General features: G+C 40.5%; 1 protein-coding gene across 2 annotated transcripts in view; it reads right to left on the reverse strand.

Annotated features, from left to right (window-relative positions):
* Positions 1–17,235, reverse strand: part of DEPDC1B (DEP domain containing 1B) — an 83,654-nt gene that overhangs the window by 57,338 nt on the left and 9,081 nt on the right. For both annotated transcript variants that reach the window (XM_034656263.1, XM_034656262.1), the window contains exon 2: positions 12,041–12,306. In XM_034656263.1, the coding sequence (XP_034512154.1) occupies positions 12,041–12,306 (266 nt within the window). The remainder of the gene's footprint in view (positions 1–12,040; positions 12,307–17,235) is intronic.

The raw sequence follows: 17,235 nt of genomic DNA on the forward strand, positions 1-17,235 counted from the left end.
AGGGCTACCATCCAAAATCTATAAAGAACTTATCAAACTCAACACCCAAAAAAACAATCCAGTTAAGAAATGGGCAGAAAACATCAATAGACACTTTTCCAAAGAAGACATATAGATGGCTAACAGACACATGAAAAAGTGCTCAACATAACTCATCATCAAGGAAATACAAATCAAAACCACAATGAGATACCACCTCACACCGGTCAGAATGGCTAAAATTAGCAACACAGGAAACAACAAATGTTGACGAGGATTCAGAGAAAGGGGAACCCTATTACAATCTTGGTAGGAATCCAAACTGGAGCAGCCACTCTGGAAAACAGTACGGAGGCTCCTCAAGAAGTTAAAAATAGAAATATCCTATGATCTAGCAATTGTATTTCTAGGTATTTATCCAGAGGATACAAAGTGCTGATTCAAAGGGGCACATGCACACCAATGTTTATTGGTTCTTTATCCATTCGGGGATAAAGAAGATGTAGTGTGTGTGTATATATATATATATTATACATATATAATGGCATATGACTCATCTATCAAAAAGAATAAAATCTTGCCATTTGCAACAATATGGATGGAACTAGAGGGTATTATGCTAAGTGAAATAAGTCAGAGAAAGACTTATGATTTTACTCATATGTGGAATTTAAGAAACAAAACAGATGAACATAGGGGAAGGGAAGGAAAAATAAGATAAAAACAGAGAGGGAGGGAAACCATGAGATTCCTAACTAGAGAACAAACTGAGTGTTCCTGGTAGGGAGGTGGGCAGGGAATGGGCTAAATGGGTGATGGGGCACTAAGGAGGACACTCATTGGGATGAGCACAGGGTATTATATGTAAGTGATGAATCACAAAATTCTATTCCTGAAACCAGTGCTACACTATATGTTAACTAACTTTAATTTAAATAAAACAACAAACAAACAGAACAAAAACAAAGATTCCATTATGGTGAAAGGATCAAAAGAGTATTTTTAAGGAGGGGAGAGATGTGATCCATCTCAAAGACACTCCTACCTTATTAACATAACTACTTAGGAAAAAAATTCCATTTACAACAGAGGAAAATGTATAAAATATCTATAGCTTAGATAAAGATATGTGCTAATTTATACAGAAAACTACCACCATTTACAGTAGCACCAAAAAACATGAACAACTTAGATCTAAATCTAACTAAATTTGTGCACTGTCTGTACACGCACAGCCGCATAACATAGCTGGGAAGTTAAAGACCTAAATGAAATGAGAACTATACCATGTTCATGATTTGGAGGACTCAATTTTGTTAATTTGCCAACCCCCAAACTGATCTACAGATTCTACACAATTTCATTGAAAATTTCAACAGAAATTTGGACAGCGGTTGCTTGCTAGAGGAATTTTCAACAGAAATTTTCTGTTGAATTTTCAACAGAAAATTTCAACAGAAATTTTTATAGAAATACACAAACTGGTTCTAAAATTTATGTGGACAAGCAATAGAACTAGAATAGCCCCACTAATTTTGAAAAATAACAAAACTGGAGGACTCACACTAACTGATTTCAAGGATTATTATATATCTGCAGTAATCAAGATAAGTGTTGTACTGGAGACAAGATGGACATACAGGACAATGGAATAGTATATGAATTAAGTCAGAGGACTTTATATGGTGCTGGTCCTGTATCCACAAGAATACACAGCCTAGGATCCAGGAGTGTAAGTAAGAACAGCCCTACTTACCATCCCTCCCAGTGACCCATCCCCACAACTCTTTGCTCCGCAGTTAGAGGACCTGCACCCAAAAGAGACACAAGTATTCTTGCAGGAGACATAGCAAGGGCACTTTAGGCTCCTTGTGGTAGGGAGCAGCAGACAAGAAGAGGGACAGCTATCATGGCAGGAGTACCTGCTACTGACCCGCAGGAGGGTAAGCTGCTCTTACCCCATGAGGGCAGGAATACCTGTACCACCTTTTGATACTTCTTTGTCCCACTGTTACCGTGAACAAGCATGTACAGAAACATCAGGCTAACCAGGGTGTGGTTATCAAGAGTTCAGACACTCTCAGGAATGAACTTTGGAGTCACATTATTAGACAAACCACCCAAAGCCAGCCAAGGTGATAGTTGAGGGTGACTATCGAGAAGAAAGAGGATGAGGACCAGCTGCAGCCATGAGATGGGCTGCAGCAAGAGGGGATGTATTCTACCCAGTGATTTCCGTCTCCTGGATTTTGCCTCAGGAAGAAAGCCGCATGAGCATGTGTGGAGAAGCAGATGTGTGCAGCACAAGTGGTGGACTATGCCGAGCATGGAGGTGCACAGTTCACATCTTTCAAGAGGCCAGCAGGCTCCAGGACAGCCTGCAGCCTCTAGCCACTGTATCTTTCACACTTCGCCATGATGCTTCCAGCATACTGGTGAGCACATGGTGGGTACTGGAGCCAAGCCAATTCTACCAGAACAGGATTCCTCTAGCAAGCAAACGCTGTCCAAGGACTCCCCATCAGCCTCAGCAACACTTTCTCAGAACTGCACCTTGTGGTCTTTCCCAGAGGTCAGACTCCATTGGAGTCTGAAGACCCACCCAAACCCTTGCTCCCTTCTCCTTTATCCATTCCAGGTGCACCCCAAACCCTAACACTAATTTCCTTTCATATCCAGCCCCACAGTCGCATCTCCTTCTCTTTTCAGAGAGCTTGGACTCACAGACCCAGGCTTGCCTTACCCCAAACCCTGTGTGTTTGTTACAGCACTTCCATTACTGACTTCATATTATACTTAACTACAGCTCACTCGTTGTGGGAAAAGAATGAGCCACTCTCAACTCAGAAATAGGTGGAGTGATTATTGCTTAACTCCATCCTAGTAAAAAAGGAACTCCTTGCTTACTAACCTTTGAACTTCTGTCTCAATGAATAGTAGGCATTGTGCTGGGTATGCGGGACACAGATAAAAGCAAATTCTTTCCCAGCCTTATCTTCCACCACTCCCTATGCAATGACACCCTGCAAGTTTTTACATCCTCCAAGCTCACTTATGATGACTGCTTTTAGATACAATTCCCTCCACCTTGACTGACCTCTCTCCCCTTTTTTGCCTGGCAAACACCCACATCAAGCCTGAACCCAAGTGTCACCTCTAGAGCAAAGTATTCTCTGACTTACGCAAGCAGAGTTGAGTCCTCAGTCCTCCTACAGCACACCCTAATCATGGCATCTGTGACAATGAATTCTGATTTATCCGTCCTCCTAATCAAACTGGAAGTCTTTGGAGCATGGGTCGTGCATCCAAAGTATTTAGCGCTGTGCCTGGCAAAATAGTAGGGGCTCCTTGATGCCTGAGAGGGAAGAGGAAACAAAAAGAGGAGGACAGCGAGAAGCAGCACACCTGAGCATCTAATTAACAAGGATCTTAACAAACAGCGCTAAGAAAAAGCCAGAATGTACTAATCAAGTGAAATGCTGACCGGACGCTGGGTACATAAAAATGCTGAGACAGACTTTGCTTTCTGACACTCCCATAAAACACCTTTCTGGCCTCTCCCACTCCTAGTTTACAAGCTTATCAAATTCAGAGAGGGGTACGTCCCAGTTTTCCACAGCTTTCACAAGTCTACTCTCAAAGCCTGCATCTCAAGGCAAGTCCCCACTCCTCGCAGGACTTGTGGCATAGAGTTAACTGAGAAAATCTGTTTGATGACTATGTAATCTTTATCATTTTGTTTGGAAGTGAACAGTATTTAAGAACCACTCCAGTTCAATCTACCTGCTCTGGCCAAAAAAGCTTTCTCTTCTTCTCAGGGGAGCATTCAATGAGCAATGTTCCCTGATTTTTCCGGATTCTCAAATGATGAAGCTCCATTCTCTATTAATGATAATCATGAGGCATCATGAATTCATAGGAAAGAAACTTGGGTAAGGATTAAAGAACAAAATATGTTCTTTAAAATAAAATAATATAATTTTATATTTTAATATAAAATATTTATGGATATGTCTCCTCAGGCAAGGGAAACAAAAACAAAAAATAAACTATTGAGACTACATCAGACTAAAAAGCTTTTGCACAGAGAAGGAAACCATCAACAGAGCCATCATCAATACTCTCAGTGAGTGGCCTTTTCCATATATATCAAATGATGACATCTGATAAGGGGTTAATATCCAAAATACATAAAGAACTTCTACAACTCAACAGCAGAAAAACAAATAATCCAATTAAAAAATGGGGAGAAGACCTGAATAGACATTTTTCCAAAGACGACATGTTGGTGGCCAAAAGACACAGGGAAAGACGCTCGACATCCCTCAACATCAGGGAAATGCAAATCGAAACCATGAGATACCACTTCACACCAATCAGAACGGCTAGAATCAAAAAGACAAAAAACAACAAGTGTTGGTAAGAATGTGGAGAAAAGGGAACCCTCATGCAGTGCTGGTGGGAACGTAAGTTGATGCAGGCACTGTGGAAATCAGTATGAAGTTATCTCAAAAAAAAAAAAAAAAAATTACCACATGACCCAGTAATTCCACTTCAGGATATTCACCTGAAGAAAACAAAAACACTAATTTGAAAAGATATATGTACCCCTATGTTTCTAGAAGCATTATTTATAATAGCCAAGATATGGAAGCAATGCAAGTGTCCATCAATGGACGAATGGATAAAGAAGATGTGAGGTAGATAGACAGATAGATAGAATGGAATATTAGCAGCCACTAAAAAAATGCAATCTTGTCATTTTTAAGAACATGGATGGATCTAGAGGGTATTAATGGTAAGTGAAATAAATCAGACAGAGAAAGACAAATACCATAAGATTTCACGTATATATGGAGTCTAAAAACAAAACAAATGAACAACAAAAACAAAAATAGACTCATAAATACAAAGAACAAACCAGTGCTTGCCAGAGGGGCGAGGGGAGAGAAACGGGTGAAATATGTAAAAGAGATTAAGAGGTACAAAATTCCAGTTAAAAAATAAATAAGTCATGATGATAAAAAGTATAGCACAGGAAATTTAATAATATTGTAATAACTTTGTATGGTGAAAGATGTAACTATACTAATTGTGGTAAGGATCTTGAAATACATATAACTGTCAAATCACTGTGTGATTGACCTGAAACTAACATAACAATATATATCATAATATTATATAATATTACTTCAATTAAAGATAAATTCAAAAAACTAAAGTCTATCCACAACCAGATATTTAAGAAATTGCACCAAATTTATCCCCATGACTTCCTTACCTAAAACTTCTCCAGCCTGACCAGTCTCCTCTCCTCTCCCAGTACAGCCCACTTAATGCATTTCTGACCGAGAGCCTCTGTCTTGCCACCTGAAATATCCTCTCCCTTCCCATCCCCTCTCATTATCCAGATCCTATCACATTCTCAGGACCCAGGTTGAAATCCTCCAACTCCTACTCCATGAGGTCTCAAAACACTCCAGTCCACACCAAATCCACACAATTCCTGCACTGGCCAGGCAGACAAAAAGTCATAGTACGGTCTGGTATAATGTAAGGGAACAGTGGAAGGTCTGGCACCTGCAGTGGATCTGCCCCATCTAAAGACCTTTGGGTTCACAATTTTTTAAGACACTGTGTTAGACCTATTAATATTAGGAGCCTCCAAGGAAAGGAATTGGGTAGCTAGAGGGGAGAGGGGAAAGGTAGACTTTTCATTGCATGTACTCTTTTATACTTTGTAAATAAATTTTAAAGTATTATCTTCACAAAATACCCAAAATTGAAAAATAAAAATGACATGGGAAAAAATTTCAATGACTAAAAACACTATGTCACTCAAACAAAATAGATGTGTCAACCCAAGAACTTTCAGTGTAGCATCTCTAATTTATTATTTGTTCCAGTATATTTAGGTTAATTAATTAAATAACATGTTGGTTCTGCTACTTATCTTTGTCATATACATATACTCTATCTCTCAAGAGAACGCCAAGTTAGGGAAGAAAAGAATCACGTTATATTTCTTTTTTATCTCCTTCACTGCCTTAGATTGACAAACACACGTGATATGTACTCAATATTTGGAACCATAAACGTTTAGAATTTTAAAAGTCCTTAAAGATCTAGGCCACCTTATCATTTTATAGATGAAAAACTGATGCCTATAAAGACTAAGAAACATATCCAACTATCACAGAACAACAACCCAGGATGTGATGAAAAGAATAAAAACAAAAGAAAAACAATCCCACCCCCTTGCCACACACACGTATTTTCAATTTACAATAAAAATAAGGATGCCCACTAGAGGGAGCAAATGGTCCATTAACTTGAAGGTGAGGGTCTTGAAACTGTTCCCTTCAAAAGGATAATGAAAAAAATGCTCCCAGGGCTACAGAACGTGACTTAAGAGCCGCATACCTAAACAATGTAAATTCTTATTTTTTTTTTTTTTGCCAGAGTTACAAACAGACTTTCAAATCTCCAGCATTAAAAAAATTGTTTTTAGCATATAGTAATATTGATCCTTTTTTTTTGTTTTGGTACACAAGTCTATCAATTTTAACACGCATATTCATTTGTATAACCACCACAATCAGGAAACAGAACAGTTCCATAATTCCCCAAGCCTCCTCCTCTGACTTTATAGTCACCCCACCCTACTCACCCTGTGCACACCATGGCATTCCATTGTATAGATGTAAAATGTTTATCCATTCACCCATGGAAAGACATCTGGTTTGTCTTCAGTTACTGGCAATTGTTATTTTTTTAAAAAAGATTTTATTTATCCATTTGAGAGAGAGAGAGAGACAGAGAGAGCACAAACAGGTGGGGGGGTAGTGCGAGCAGAGCAAGAGGCAGAAGCAGACTCCCGGCTGAGCAGGGAGCCTATAGTCAGTCTTGATCCCAGGACTTGGAGATCATGACCTGAGCTGAAGGCAGACGCTTAAACGACTGAGCCCCCCAGGTGCCCCAGCTACGGGCAATTATTAATACAGCGGCTATCAGTACTCACGTACAAGGTTTTTGGGTGAAAATAGGTTTTCATTTTTCCAGGGTAAATGCTGAGGGGGAATACTGAGTCATATGTAAGTACATACTCAACTCTAAAAGAAAATGACAAGCTGCTTTCCGAAGTGACAGTCAATCCAAGCTTCCTGCCTGCAACAGATGAGATTGCCAATTGCTCTGCATCCTCTCTAGCTCCTGATATTCTCAGTATTTTTATTTTAGCCATTGCAATAGACACATAGTAGTATGTTATCATGGTTTTAATTTGCATTTCCCTAGTGTTAATCTTGTTAAACAACTTTCCAAGTGAGTACTCTGTTCATTTTTTAATTGGGCTGTCTTCTTACTGTTGAGTTTTGTGAGTTCTTTACATATTCTTGAGATCAGTCAATTGTCATATATGTGATTTGCAAATATTCTCTCCCCATCTGTACCTTGTCTTCTCATGTTCTTAGCAGTGTCTTTCAGGGGTGCCTGGGTGGCTCAGTCAGTTAAGCATCTGACCTCAGCTCAGGTCATGATCCCAGAGTCCTGGGATTAAGTACTGCATTGGGCTCCCTGCTCAGCGGGGAGTCTGCTTCTCCCTCTCCCTCTGCCCCTCCCCCTGCTCGATCTCTCTCTCTCTCAAATAAATAAATAAAATATTTTTTAAAAATTGTGTCTTTCACATGGCAAAGGCTTTTAATTTTGATGAAGTTCAATTTATCATGTTTTTTCCTTTATGAATCATGCTTTTGGTGTCATGTCTAAGAATAAGAACTCTTTGCTTAACTCCAGGGCATAAAGATTTTTTGCTGTTTCTCTAAAATTTTTATAGTCTTACTTTTAAATCTATGATTCACTTTGAATCAACTTTTGCATAAAGTATGTAGTTTACATTTGAGGTTCATTTTTTTGCAGAGGATATGCACCCAATTGTTCTAACACCATTTGCTGAAAAGACTACTCTTTTTCCTTTAAGTTGCTTTTACACCTCTCTCAAAAATCAACTGGCCATATTTGTGTGCGTTTCTGGACCAGCAATTCTGTGCCTCCAGTCTAAGTGTCTATCCCTTCACCAACACCACGGTCTCGATTATTTTGGCTTTATATGGAAGTCTTAAAACTGGGCAGCATTATTCTTGCTTCTTAAATTAAGAATGTGAAAATAACATTATTCAGTAGAGCTGACAATATCTGTGTAACAACTTCTAGTTTCAAATTAAAATCAATATGTTGGAAATGGGACAGAAAAAAAAATATTAGGGAAAGGGAACAGAAAGAAAGAGGGAAGTGAAGAGAAAAAAGTAAAAAGTAGGAACATAACAGAAATATACATCAAGAGGTAGTAACACAGAAAGAAAAAGAAGGAAATAGAGAAAGGAAACAGGGAGAGTTGGGAAAATAAAAAGAAAATGGTTCTCTACATATCGGATCTCAACCACTAAACCTAAGCCCGTGAATTCCTATCTGTGAACTGCAAACACCTTCCCAATTACAACTATCCACCAGAGCGAGCTAGCATCAGTAATGAGAGCAGGTCAAGGGCCTAGGGGTCTCACCAGACACCTAAAGATCTCACCTCCTAAAGATCTAGGGCAGGCCAAATGCTTTCCTCATTGAATCATCCAAACAATTATCATTAGTGGCACTTCAATTTTTATGTAACCCATTACAATAGGTTTAAATACTATATAACTGCCTGTTCACATACATAAATGGACAGATTCAGTGATCAGCATGGAATTTCCTTAACTAGAACATTCCTGGTATTTGGGTTTAGATGTTTCAAAGAGAAAAGCATCTGGTTCTCTTTGGATGAAATATCCACCCTGCCCACCTCGCAGGATTGCCATGAAGATCAAATGAGACCATGGAAGGGAAACTGCTTCATAACTAAAACTTCTTATACAAATACACATAACTGCCTCTCCCCATCAGAGGTGTAGGACCAGGAAACTTTATTAGACACAGATGACAGCATCTGGCTCAACTATGTAGACCCTTGGTGAAATCTAAAATAGTGTTCAGGAGCAGCAAATTTAGAACTTTCCAGACACTGGCACAAGAAACAGGAAAGACGTGATTCCGTAACTGGCTCTGGGTACTTCTCTGCAAATTCTCTCACTATTATGGACATTTAGATACGGGGATATTGCTTTCCTTTCTTTAACACTAAAATTCACTATTTCCTTCTATTTTCTATACTTATCTCTTTGATTCTTGAGAAAAAAATCATGGTTAACAAATATAAATGTAGTCACAGAAGAAATATGACACATATTTCACAGAAGAAATATGATACATATGAAATAAGATTGGACATAATCCAAAATGAAAGCTTAACTCATAATTTCTCTTACAAAATTCTCCAACATATACTGTGCATGTCTGTGTGTGTGTATTTTCTGTCCTTAAAAAATGCTCTATGAGCCTTTGGTATTTCATATAGCTTTCTTTAACTCATAGACCCAAGAAACCACCGCCCCCTGCTATATTTGTAAGTGCTTAGGTTAATTATATTTACCTTACTTCCTTATTTGACAACTTCTTGAACACGGCTGGTCATTTAATGTATCACCCAGTACTTAAAACATCACTGGAATTCTTAAATATATAAACACATGTTGGCCACACCAAATATTTCTTGTTCATTATTGTGCATTTACTCATTCAATCATTAATTTATCTAATAAGTTAAGTCCACCTCGTGTTGTGGAAATGGAGGCGATATAGCATACTATAAGAGCAAGGCTTCAGACACAAATGTCTCCATTCAAATCTTGACTCTTCTTGGTCAGGGCTCATTTTTTTTAATCCAGCTGAGGGACTTTGGCGAAGTGAATCATTTTGGCCTTATTAACTTCCTAATCTTTAAAATTAGGAAAATGCAACTACATCAACAGATGTTGCATGAAATGACGATAATGTGACATGTCAGCACATCATAGGTCCTTGAATACGTGAGTTCCTTACTTGCCAGCAAGAGCACTCGGCTGGCCATTCCAAGCCTCTTTGCTGCTACTTATAAAGCACCCCCCCCATAAAGCTTGATATTTAAAAGCATGTTCTGGAATTTCTCTACCTTACTGGCCCTCCATCTATTTTTAAATCTAACCTGCCTCTAGGTCCTAATCTCACTCGTCTGCTTCCTTTATAATGTGGCTGCAGTCCTATTCTACCAGGACAGCAGCTGGAAGGAGAGCAGCCAGCACGGCCCACCCCCACTCTTGCTTGGAGCCCCAGCACACAGGTGTGAGGATCCTGAGCACCTGGCCCGGAAGCTGCACGCGTCCAACAGCTGCCTCCGCACTCATTAGCTCATTCTCAACTCAAGGCACATGCTCCTAACAAGTGATTTACATATCTACATAGATTCATCCCAGATTAATGTGAGAAACTGGCAAACATCAGTAGTTAGCTTATAGAGCTTTCACTCAGGAAAATGCGAAGCGATGCGTTTTCAGGTGGTAAATAATGGAAGAAAATACTGCTCCTTTTATGATTCACAGGTATTACAGGAAGTAAAGGGAAAATCACCATTTAATAGACAAATGTAATCTGCCTGTGCACTTGGTGTTTTAAAGGGGGACACACGATGAAGTCTTCATGGTGACATGAAGCATGCTCTGACAGTCAGTGCTGGATGGCCGGCTCCTAAAGCACGCTCCCATCTCCCTCTCCCGAGGACTCTGACAGCCTCCTGGGACGCAATGGGTGTTACCCCATTTAAGGTCACAATAGAACAGATTGGAAGTTACTCATCCAGAGAATTTTTTAGAAGTGTTCTAGCTAAGTTGTGATGGGGTACAAGCAATTACAGTTTCCCAAGAGAAATAATCACTTGCGAATTCCCAATAAAGTATGTGGCATGCAGAACTGGGGCTAGAGTCCCCACTGCCCAATGCTAACAAACACTCTGGTCTCAGAATAAGCTAAAATCACCCCAAAATCCTAATTAAAAGTTGGATGAGTAAGCCAGAAATAACTGCCGAATGAAGAGACAACTAATTGCCCCAATGACAACCTTGATATCTGGAAGCCAGAGACTGCCAATGAAATTCTATAAAGAAGTTCAATGCTAAACATGCAGCAATGTCTGGTCTTAGCCTTGGTGCTGGAGGTTACCCTCACACTGCTCTGCAACCTTTCCTGGCAGCTATTCCACAAAGGAGCCAAAGAAATGGTTCAGGTAGGTTTAGACAGGTTTTCTCTGCTCAAAGCCATGGGTTTCAGTGGCCCCAAACTGCTTCACTAAATGCGTTGTAAGAGCATTCCTCATTTTTCTTTCAGAGTAAAAGAAAGCAAATGTTAAGGGTCCATATTCTCCATTTTTCTTTTAACCCTCTTCAGGTTCTCAGCCCTCTGGTGGGCCTCTTGTCAATAACTCAACACTTCCTCTTCTCAGGACATGTGCAGCTTCATTCCTCTTTCATATCCCCCCAGTCCCTGAAGCTTAGGTAGCTCCCCCCCCACCTCCAGCAATAAAACAGCCTAGCATATAGTGAAAAGCAAAGTCTGAGCAGAGAGACACGCATATTTTCCTTGGATTATCGGGTGGCAAGTGTCCAATCACAAAATAGCACTAAAACATGAGCAAAAACATTTGGAGGACAGCAGACATACATCGCCAAGTTTCAAAAGAGACATCAGGGAATTCTAGCACAATTCTTCATACAGGCCCCGAGATCTGCTTAAAAATCAGACCCGCTCTGCCACTACCCTGAATACACCCCTTCTCTCTGCTAGAAAGGCCCACCCCAGAGCTGCTCTTTCACTCTTTCAGATTCTCCATCTTCCCAGGTGTGCAAAACACATGAACACATGTCCTTTTCTGAAAAGTCACTGCAACCAAACACGGCCAGGGGGGCGCGCTACAGACCCAAGAACATCACAATAGGTTTTATTGTAACAACACGTGGCTCTTCACTCAACAAATCACAAGTGTGAGCATCACTCCACTGGACAAGAGAGATTATTCCACATGAGGAAGTTTCAAGAGACGGAACAAATGCAGTCATCCTTCCCGTAGTCCTCCCCTTCAGCGTCTACTTGTCACCCTTACCTGTACAAGCGACGATTGTCTTCAAAATCTTCCTGACCCCATTTTCCCTTGATGTCTTCAATAACATGATTCTTGAGGAACTTTTTCAGCAGCTGTACAGTTTGTTTGCGGGTCACTTCGGGGCCAAAGTTCTGACTGCACCTCAACAGCTCATGCAGCCAATCCACAGCTTCGGCCGCTGTGAAGCAACGTTCATAACTTTTGAAACGACAGCGATGTTTCCGTAAGGGCATCCTAGCTCGAAAAAGCTCAACTGTTTCATTCCACTGGGGAAGAAGGGAGAAAAGCATTTAGTAACCAACTGATTTTTTTTAAAGGTTATTACGTCCCAAATGCTTAAGACAACGAATGCAGTTCTTCCATTGAAAAGACTGTCTTGATGACAGAGACTTGAATTTTTTTTTTAAGTAGGCTCCATGCCCAGCGTGGAGCCCAAGGTGGGACAAGAGTCAGATACTTAACCGACCGAGCCACCCAGGCACCCCGTGGAATCACACAGTTTATACTTTTCTTCTGGCCTTCTTATCAAGATTACATTTAACTTGTTATTCATCTACGTTAACGCATGTGGCAGTAGTTCATTTTTATTGCTATACAGTATTCCACTGCATGAATAAATCACTATTTATCTACTCTTTCTTTTTTTTTTTTTAGAGAGCAAGAGAGAGCATGAGTGGGGGAGGGGCAGAGGGAGAGAAAGAATCCGAAGCAGGCTCCACACTTGGCGTGGAGCCCAACTCTGGGGCTCAATCGTACGGCCCTGAGATCATGACCTGAGCCAAAATCAAGAGTCGGTCGCTTAACCAGCTGAGCCACCCAGGTGCCCCACTACTTATCTTTTCTTAAGTTGACGGACATTTAGGTTGTTTTTTTCTGCTAAGAATAGTGCTCCTATGAACACTATGTTTTTTGGTCAACATATATATACATTCTGTTGGCTATATACTTAATGGAAATTGCTGGATTATAAGGTGTGCATATATTTCACTTTTGTAGAGGTTTCCAACCTGTTTTCCAAAGTGGTTGTACTGATTTATATTCCCGCCAGCAACATGTAAGGTTTCCAATTGCTCCACGTTCTCATTAGCACTTAGTGTTGCCTATCTTTTTCATTTTAGTCATTTTGTAGGCATGTAGTGGTACTGCATTGTGGATTTCTTTTCTATTTTGTTTCTAATTAATAAGGTTGAACATCTTTGCATATATTATGGTAAATTTGAAGATCTTTTCATGTGAAATGCCTGTTCAAGTCGTTTTCCATTTTTTTTTCTACTGGAGTGTCTGTCTTCTCGTTCGTGTTTTGAGTTTTTTGTTTTCTTTTGTTTTAGAAATTCTAGTTAAGTGTTATCCTATAGCGGCTTGCCTTGTTTCTTGTGTGTTTTTAAGATGTTACAAAACTATTTAAATCTGGACCAACTTAATTTGGAGGATGGCATATAATAACAGTGTCAAATGAAGTAGAAAGATTAGTATATACCTAAGGCAAAAAAGATGTTTGAATTTGGCTATGCGGAAGACATGATTTGGAATCAGAGTGGAATTCAGTTAGAAGGTAGTTAAAGAAAGTAGAAAAAGTGAAAGACCAATTAAGCATTTCCTTGCTGAATCCCTACTGTGTGTTGGGCACTGAGCTCTATGTCTAGGGTGCGTGCTTGCATAGACCCCGCCTTGGTCCTTTATGCCCCTGGTATTGTGTGGAAGAGGAGTGGACCATCATTGCAGAGGGGGTTGGGCAGGAGGAGGAACGAAGAGCAACCTGGAAGAAAAGGCCTAATCAGAAGGGAAAACAAGGAGCTAGAAGTGGGAAAAATAAAAAGAATATGCCGACATCAGAACTGTAGTCGTTAGAAAAAGATTTTCTGGTTTCAATGCGAAGGGAGGGGAGAAGTAAAGATTCAGTTTGTGCAGTGATACACCTGAAAGGGTGGAAGAAGGGAGAATGGTTATGAGAGTAAGACCGTGAGTTTCCAGGACTTTTAGGAAGGCTGGCAGGAAGCCTATGGTCCGAAAAAGCTGTTGGTGTAATTTTGTGGGAAGGATACCATATGTGAACATTTCATTTAATGTAGAGAAGGCTGATGAAGGGGTGGATGTCTAGGTTTGTGGGTTTGTTTTTTTTTTTTTAAATAGGGAAATATTTTGCAGAATTTTTTAACATGTTTTGACATCAAGCACTATGTCTGGTACATCTCTCTTTTCTTTTCTCCCTATAATGCTTTTCATGTAATAAACAGTACATATTTGCTGAATGAAGTAAAATCATATTAAACATAGGGCTCCAGGAACTGAATTACACATATTAGGCTCAGTTTTACCCATAGTTTTGATAATTTGTTTCTCATTAATGTAAGAATCCATTAAGTTCACATGAAGGGACAACTTGGTGATAATCTCCAGTAAATACTTATTGAATAAATAAAGTACATTTTTAAAAGTCATTTTCTTCTTTTGAGTGGGAAGGTTGTAAATAAAAGATTTTCAAAGCTTGGGGCGTGTGGGTGGCTCAGCTGGTTGAGCGTCCGACTCTTCATCTCAGCTCAGGTCTTTATCTCAGGGTTGTGAGTTCAAGCCCTGCTTAGGGCTCCACACTGGGCATGAAGCCTACTTAAAAAAAAAAGAACAAAAAAACTATATGATTCCATTTATATAAAGTCAAAAAGCAGGTAAAACTAATCCATGATATTAGAAATCATAATGCTGGTTAATCTGTACGGAGGTGAAGACAGAGAAAAGCAAGAGGTAGTAGGGAGTATTAGAATGTTACGTCTCTTGATCTGGGTATGGGTGACACAGGGTGCTCACATGAAAATTCACTGAATTGTACTCATTTCATTATACCACCTATACCTAGAAACACAAACATAGTTTTAAACAGTCTCCACATATTTTTAATCATTGTTGTTTTAATTCTCTGCTGACACCTAGACTTCATGTTAGTCCTGATCAAGCATGTTGGGAGTGGGGAGGGAAGAAGAGTTAATAAAACAGATTTTCATTTATTTTATGTTGATTGCACTATCATAATCATTATCAATTAAACTTAATGCATAGCATTTTATATATTACTTAATAAATGTAACGAAGACATGGGTCCCTGGGATCCAATATTTCAAACTAGAAGTAAATATGCCTATTAATTGACTCAAGTTGATGAGTAGTTCCTCTACTTATTTTAATTAGGTAAGTAATAATACACATTGTAACAAATTGAATGCAGAAGCATATATAAGAGATTGCCCAGTTTCTCTCCAATCCCACATACCTATCAAACGTATACACACACATATATAGAATTTTTCCTCTTTAATGTATGTTATTTATTAGTATTGTTGTTTGCTTCCTTTTTTAAGAAATGCGATCAATCCTATTTGACACATTCCTCAACTTGTTTTTGCACTGAACACAGCATAGATGTCTTTCTGTGTCAATACCTGTAGATCTAACCCATTCTTATGAATGAATGAGTACCATGATTCATTCAACCATTTTCTAACTGATGGGCATGTATCTGTTTCCACTTTGTTTTTTAAAAAAATTACTTTAAAAACCATGGGGCACCTGGGTGACTCAGTTGCTTAAGCATCTGACTCTTGATTTCACCTCAGGTCATGACCACAGGGTCCCGAGATTGAGACCCACCTCAGATGGGGTCGGCCCCATGCTCTGCATGGAGTTGGCTTGACCTTGTCCATCTCCCTCCCCCACTTGCATGTCTCTCTCTCTCTCTTTCAAATAAATAAATAACTTAAAGGATCAATGCTTTTACTTATTTGTGATAGAATGGATTCCTAAAGATTATCAGCATATTTAAGTCAGATGTAACAATTTACAGTCCCACCAGCAATATAAGAGCATGTGGCCTTATCTGTGGCCATCGCTAGATGTTACCGTTCTAGTATCTGCCAAACTGTGTTCAAGAAATTATATCTCTAGGATGGCGGAGGAGCAGGAGGCTTAAATTTCGTCTGGTCCCAGGAATGCAGCTAGATAGCTATCAGACCATTCTGAACACCTACAAATTCAACTGGAGAATAAAGAAAAGAATAGCAGCAACTCTAAGAACAGAATAGCCACCACTTTCTGCAAGGAACCCAGTTTAAAACAGGAGTTGAGCTCCAGCTCGGAGTTCCAAGATGGCGGAGGAGCAGGAGACCTAAAGTTCGTCTGGTCCCAGGAATTCAGCGAGAGAGCTACCAAACCATTCCGAATACCTATGAATGCAACTGGAGAATGAAGAAAAGAGTAGCAGAAACTCTATGAACAGAAAGGCAACCACTTTCTGCAAGGAGGAGAAAAGATGGAGGAGGAGTAGGCGACCCTTTCTCAACTGGTCCGAGTCGAGCTGGATATCTACCAGACCATTCTGAACACCCACAGAATCAGCCTGAGACACAGGAAGATACATCTGGATCCCTACAAATGAACATCTCAGTGCTGAGTATTGAGGTACGAAGTGGGGAGCTGTGAATCCGAGCACAGATATAGGAAGATAAAGGGAAGGGGGAGGGAGCCTCTGTGCTCAGGCGCCGGGAAGCAATAGCCCCTTGTGCTGGGGGGTGGGCTGGACTCTCAGACCAGCACCCGCAAGAGAGCAGACTGAGACAGTAAGCCTGGGAACGCCTGTGTCCAAACTGAAAACAGGCTCCCGACCACACACTCGAACTAGAGTGAAACCGAGAGCTCAGCAATGCAAGTGCGACCAGACAGAAAACTGGCGCTCCAGAGCACAGGCGAACCAGACTGAACCAGGGAGCTCGGGAGCGCACGTGGGAACCGGGGGCAGTGGGCAGTGTTAGAAGCACAAAGGACAGAGCCTTACTGGCCCTGGAAGTGAGGGGTGGCACACAGGCTGTGGGGAGCACATCCCGGGTCGCTGCAGGGTTTTTAGCAGCACCAATTGAAACAGAGTTAAAGTGGCCAGAACATCAGTGGGGAGCGAACTACGATCTCTCAGCTCTGAGACAGAGGCCAGGATACGGCCACTGCTGCTCTGACTCTCAGAAGACGCACAGCAGAACGCCAGGGAAAGCCGCCAGAGAACAAAAGCCCGGAAATACCGGCTCACAGGGTGCCCATCCCCATCCCCCCTCGCAAGGGACACAGAGAGTCTACCCAAACAGGGTTTCCTGAGTACCGGCCAGCAGGCCCCTCCCCCAGAAGGCAGGCTGAAAAATCAAGAAGCCCACAACCCAGGG

This window comes from Ailuropoda melanoleuca, chromosome 3, assembly GCF_002007445.2.
Source record: "Ailuropoda melanoleuca isolate Jingjing chromosome 3, ASM200744v2, whole genome shotgun sequence".
Lineage (NCBI taxonomy): Eukaryota > Metazoa > Chordata > Mammalia > Carnivora > Ursidae > Ailuropoda > Ailuropoda melanoleuca.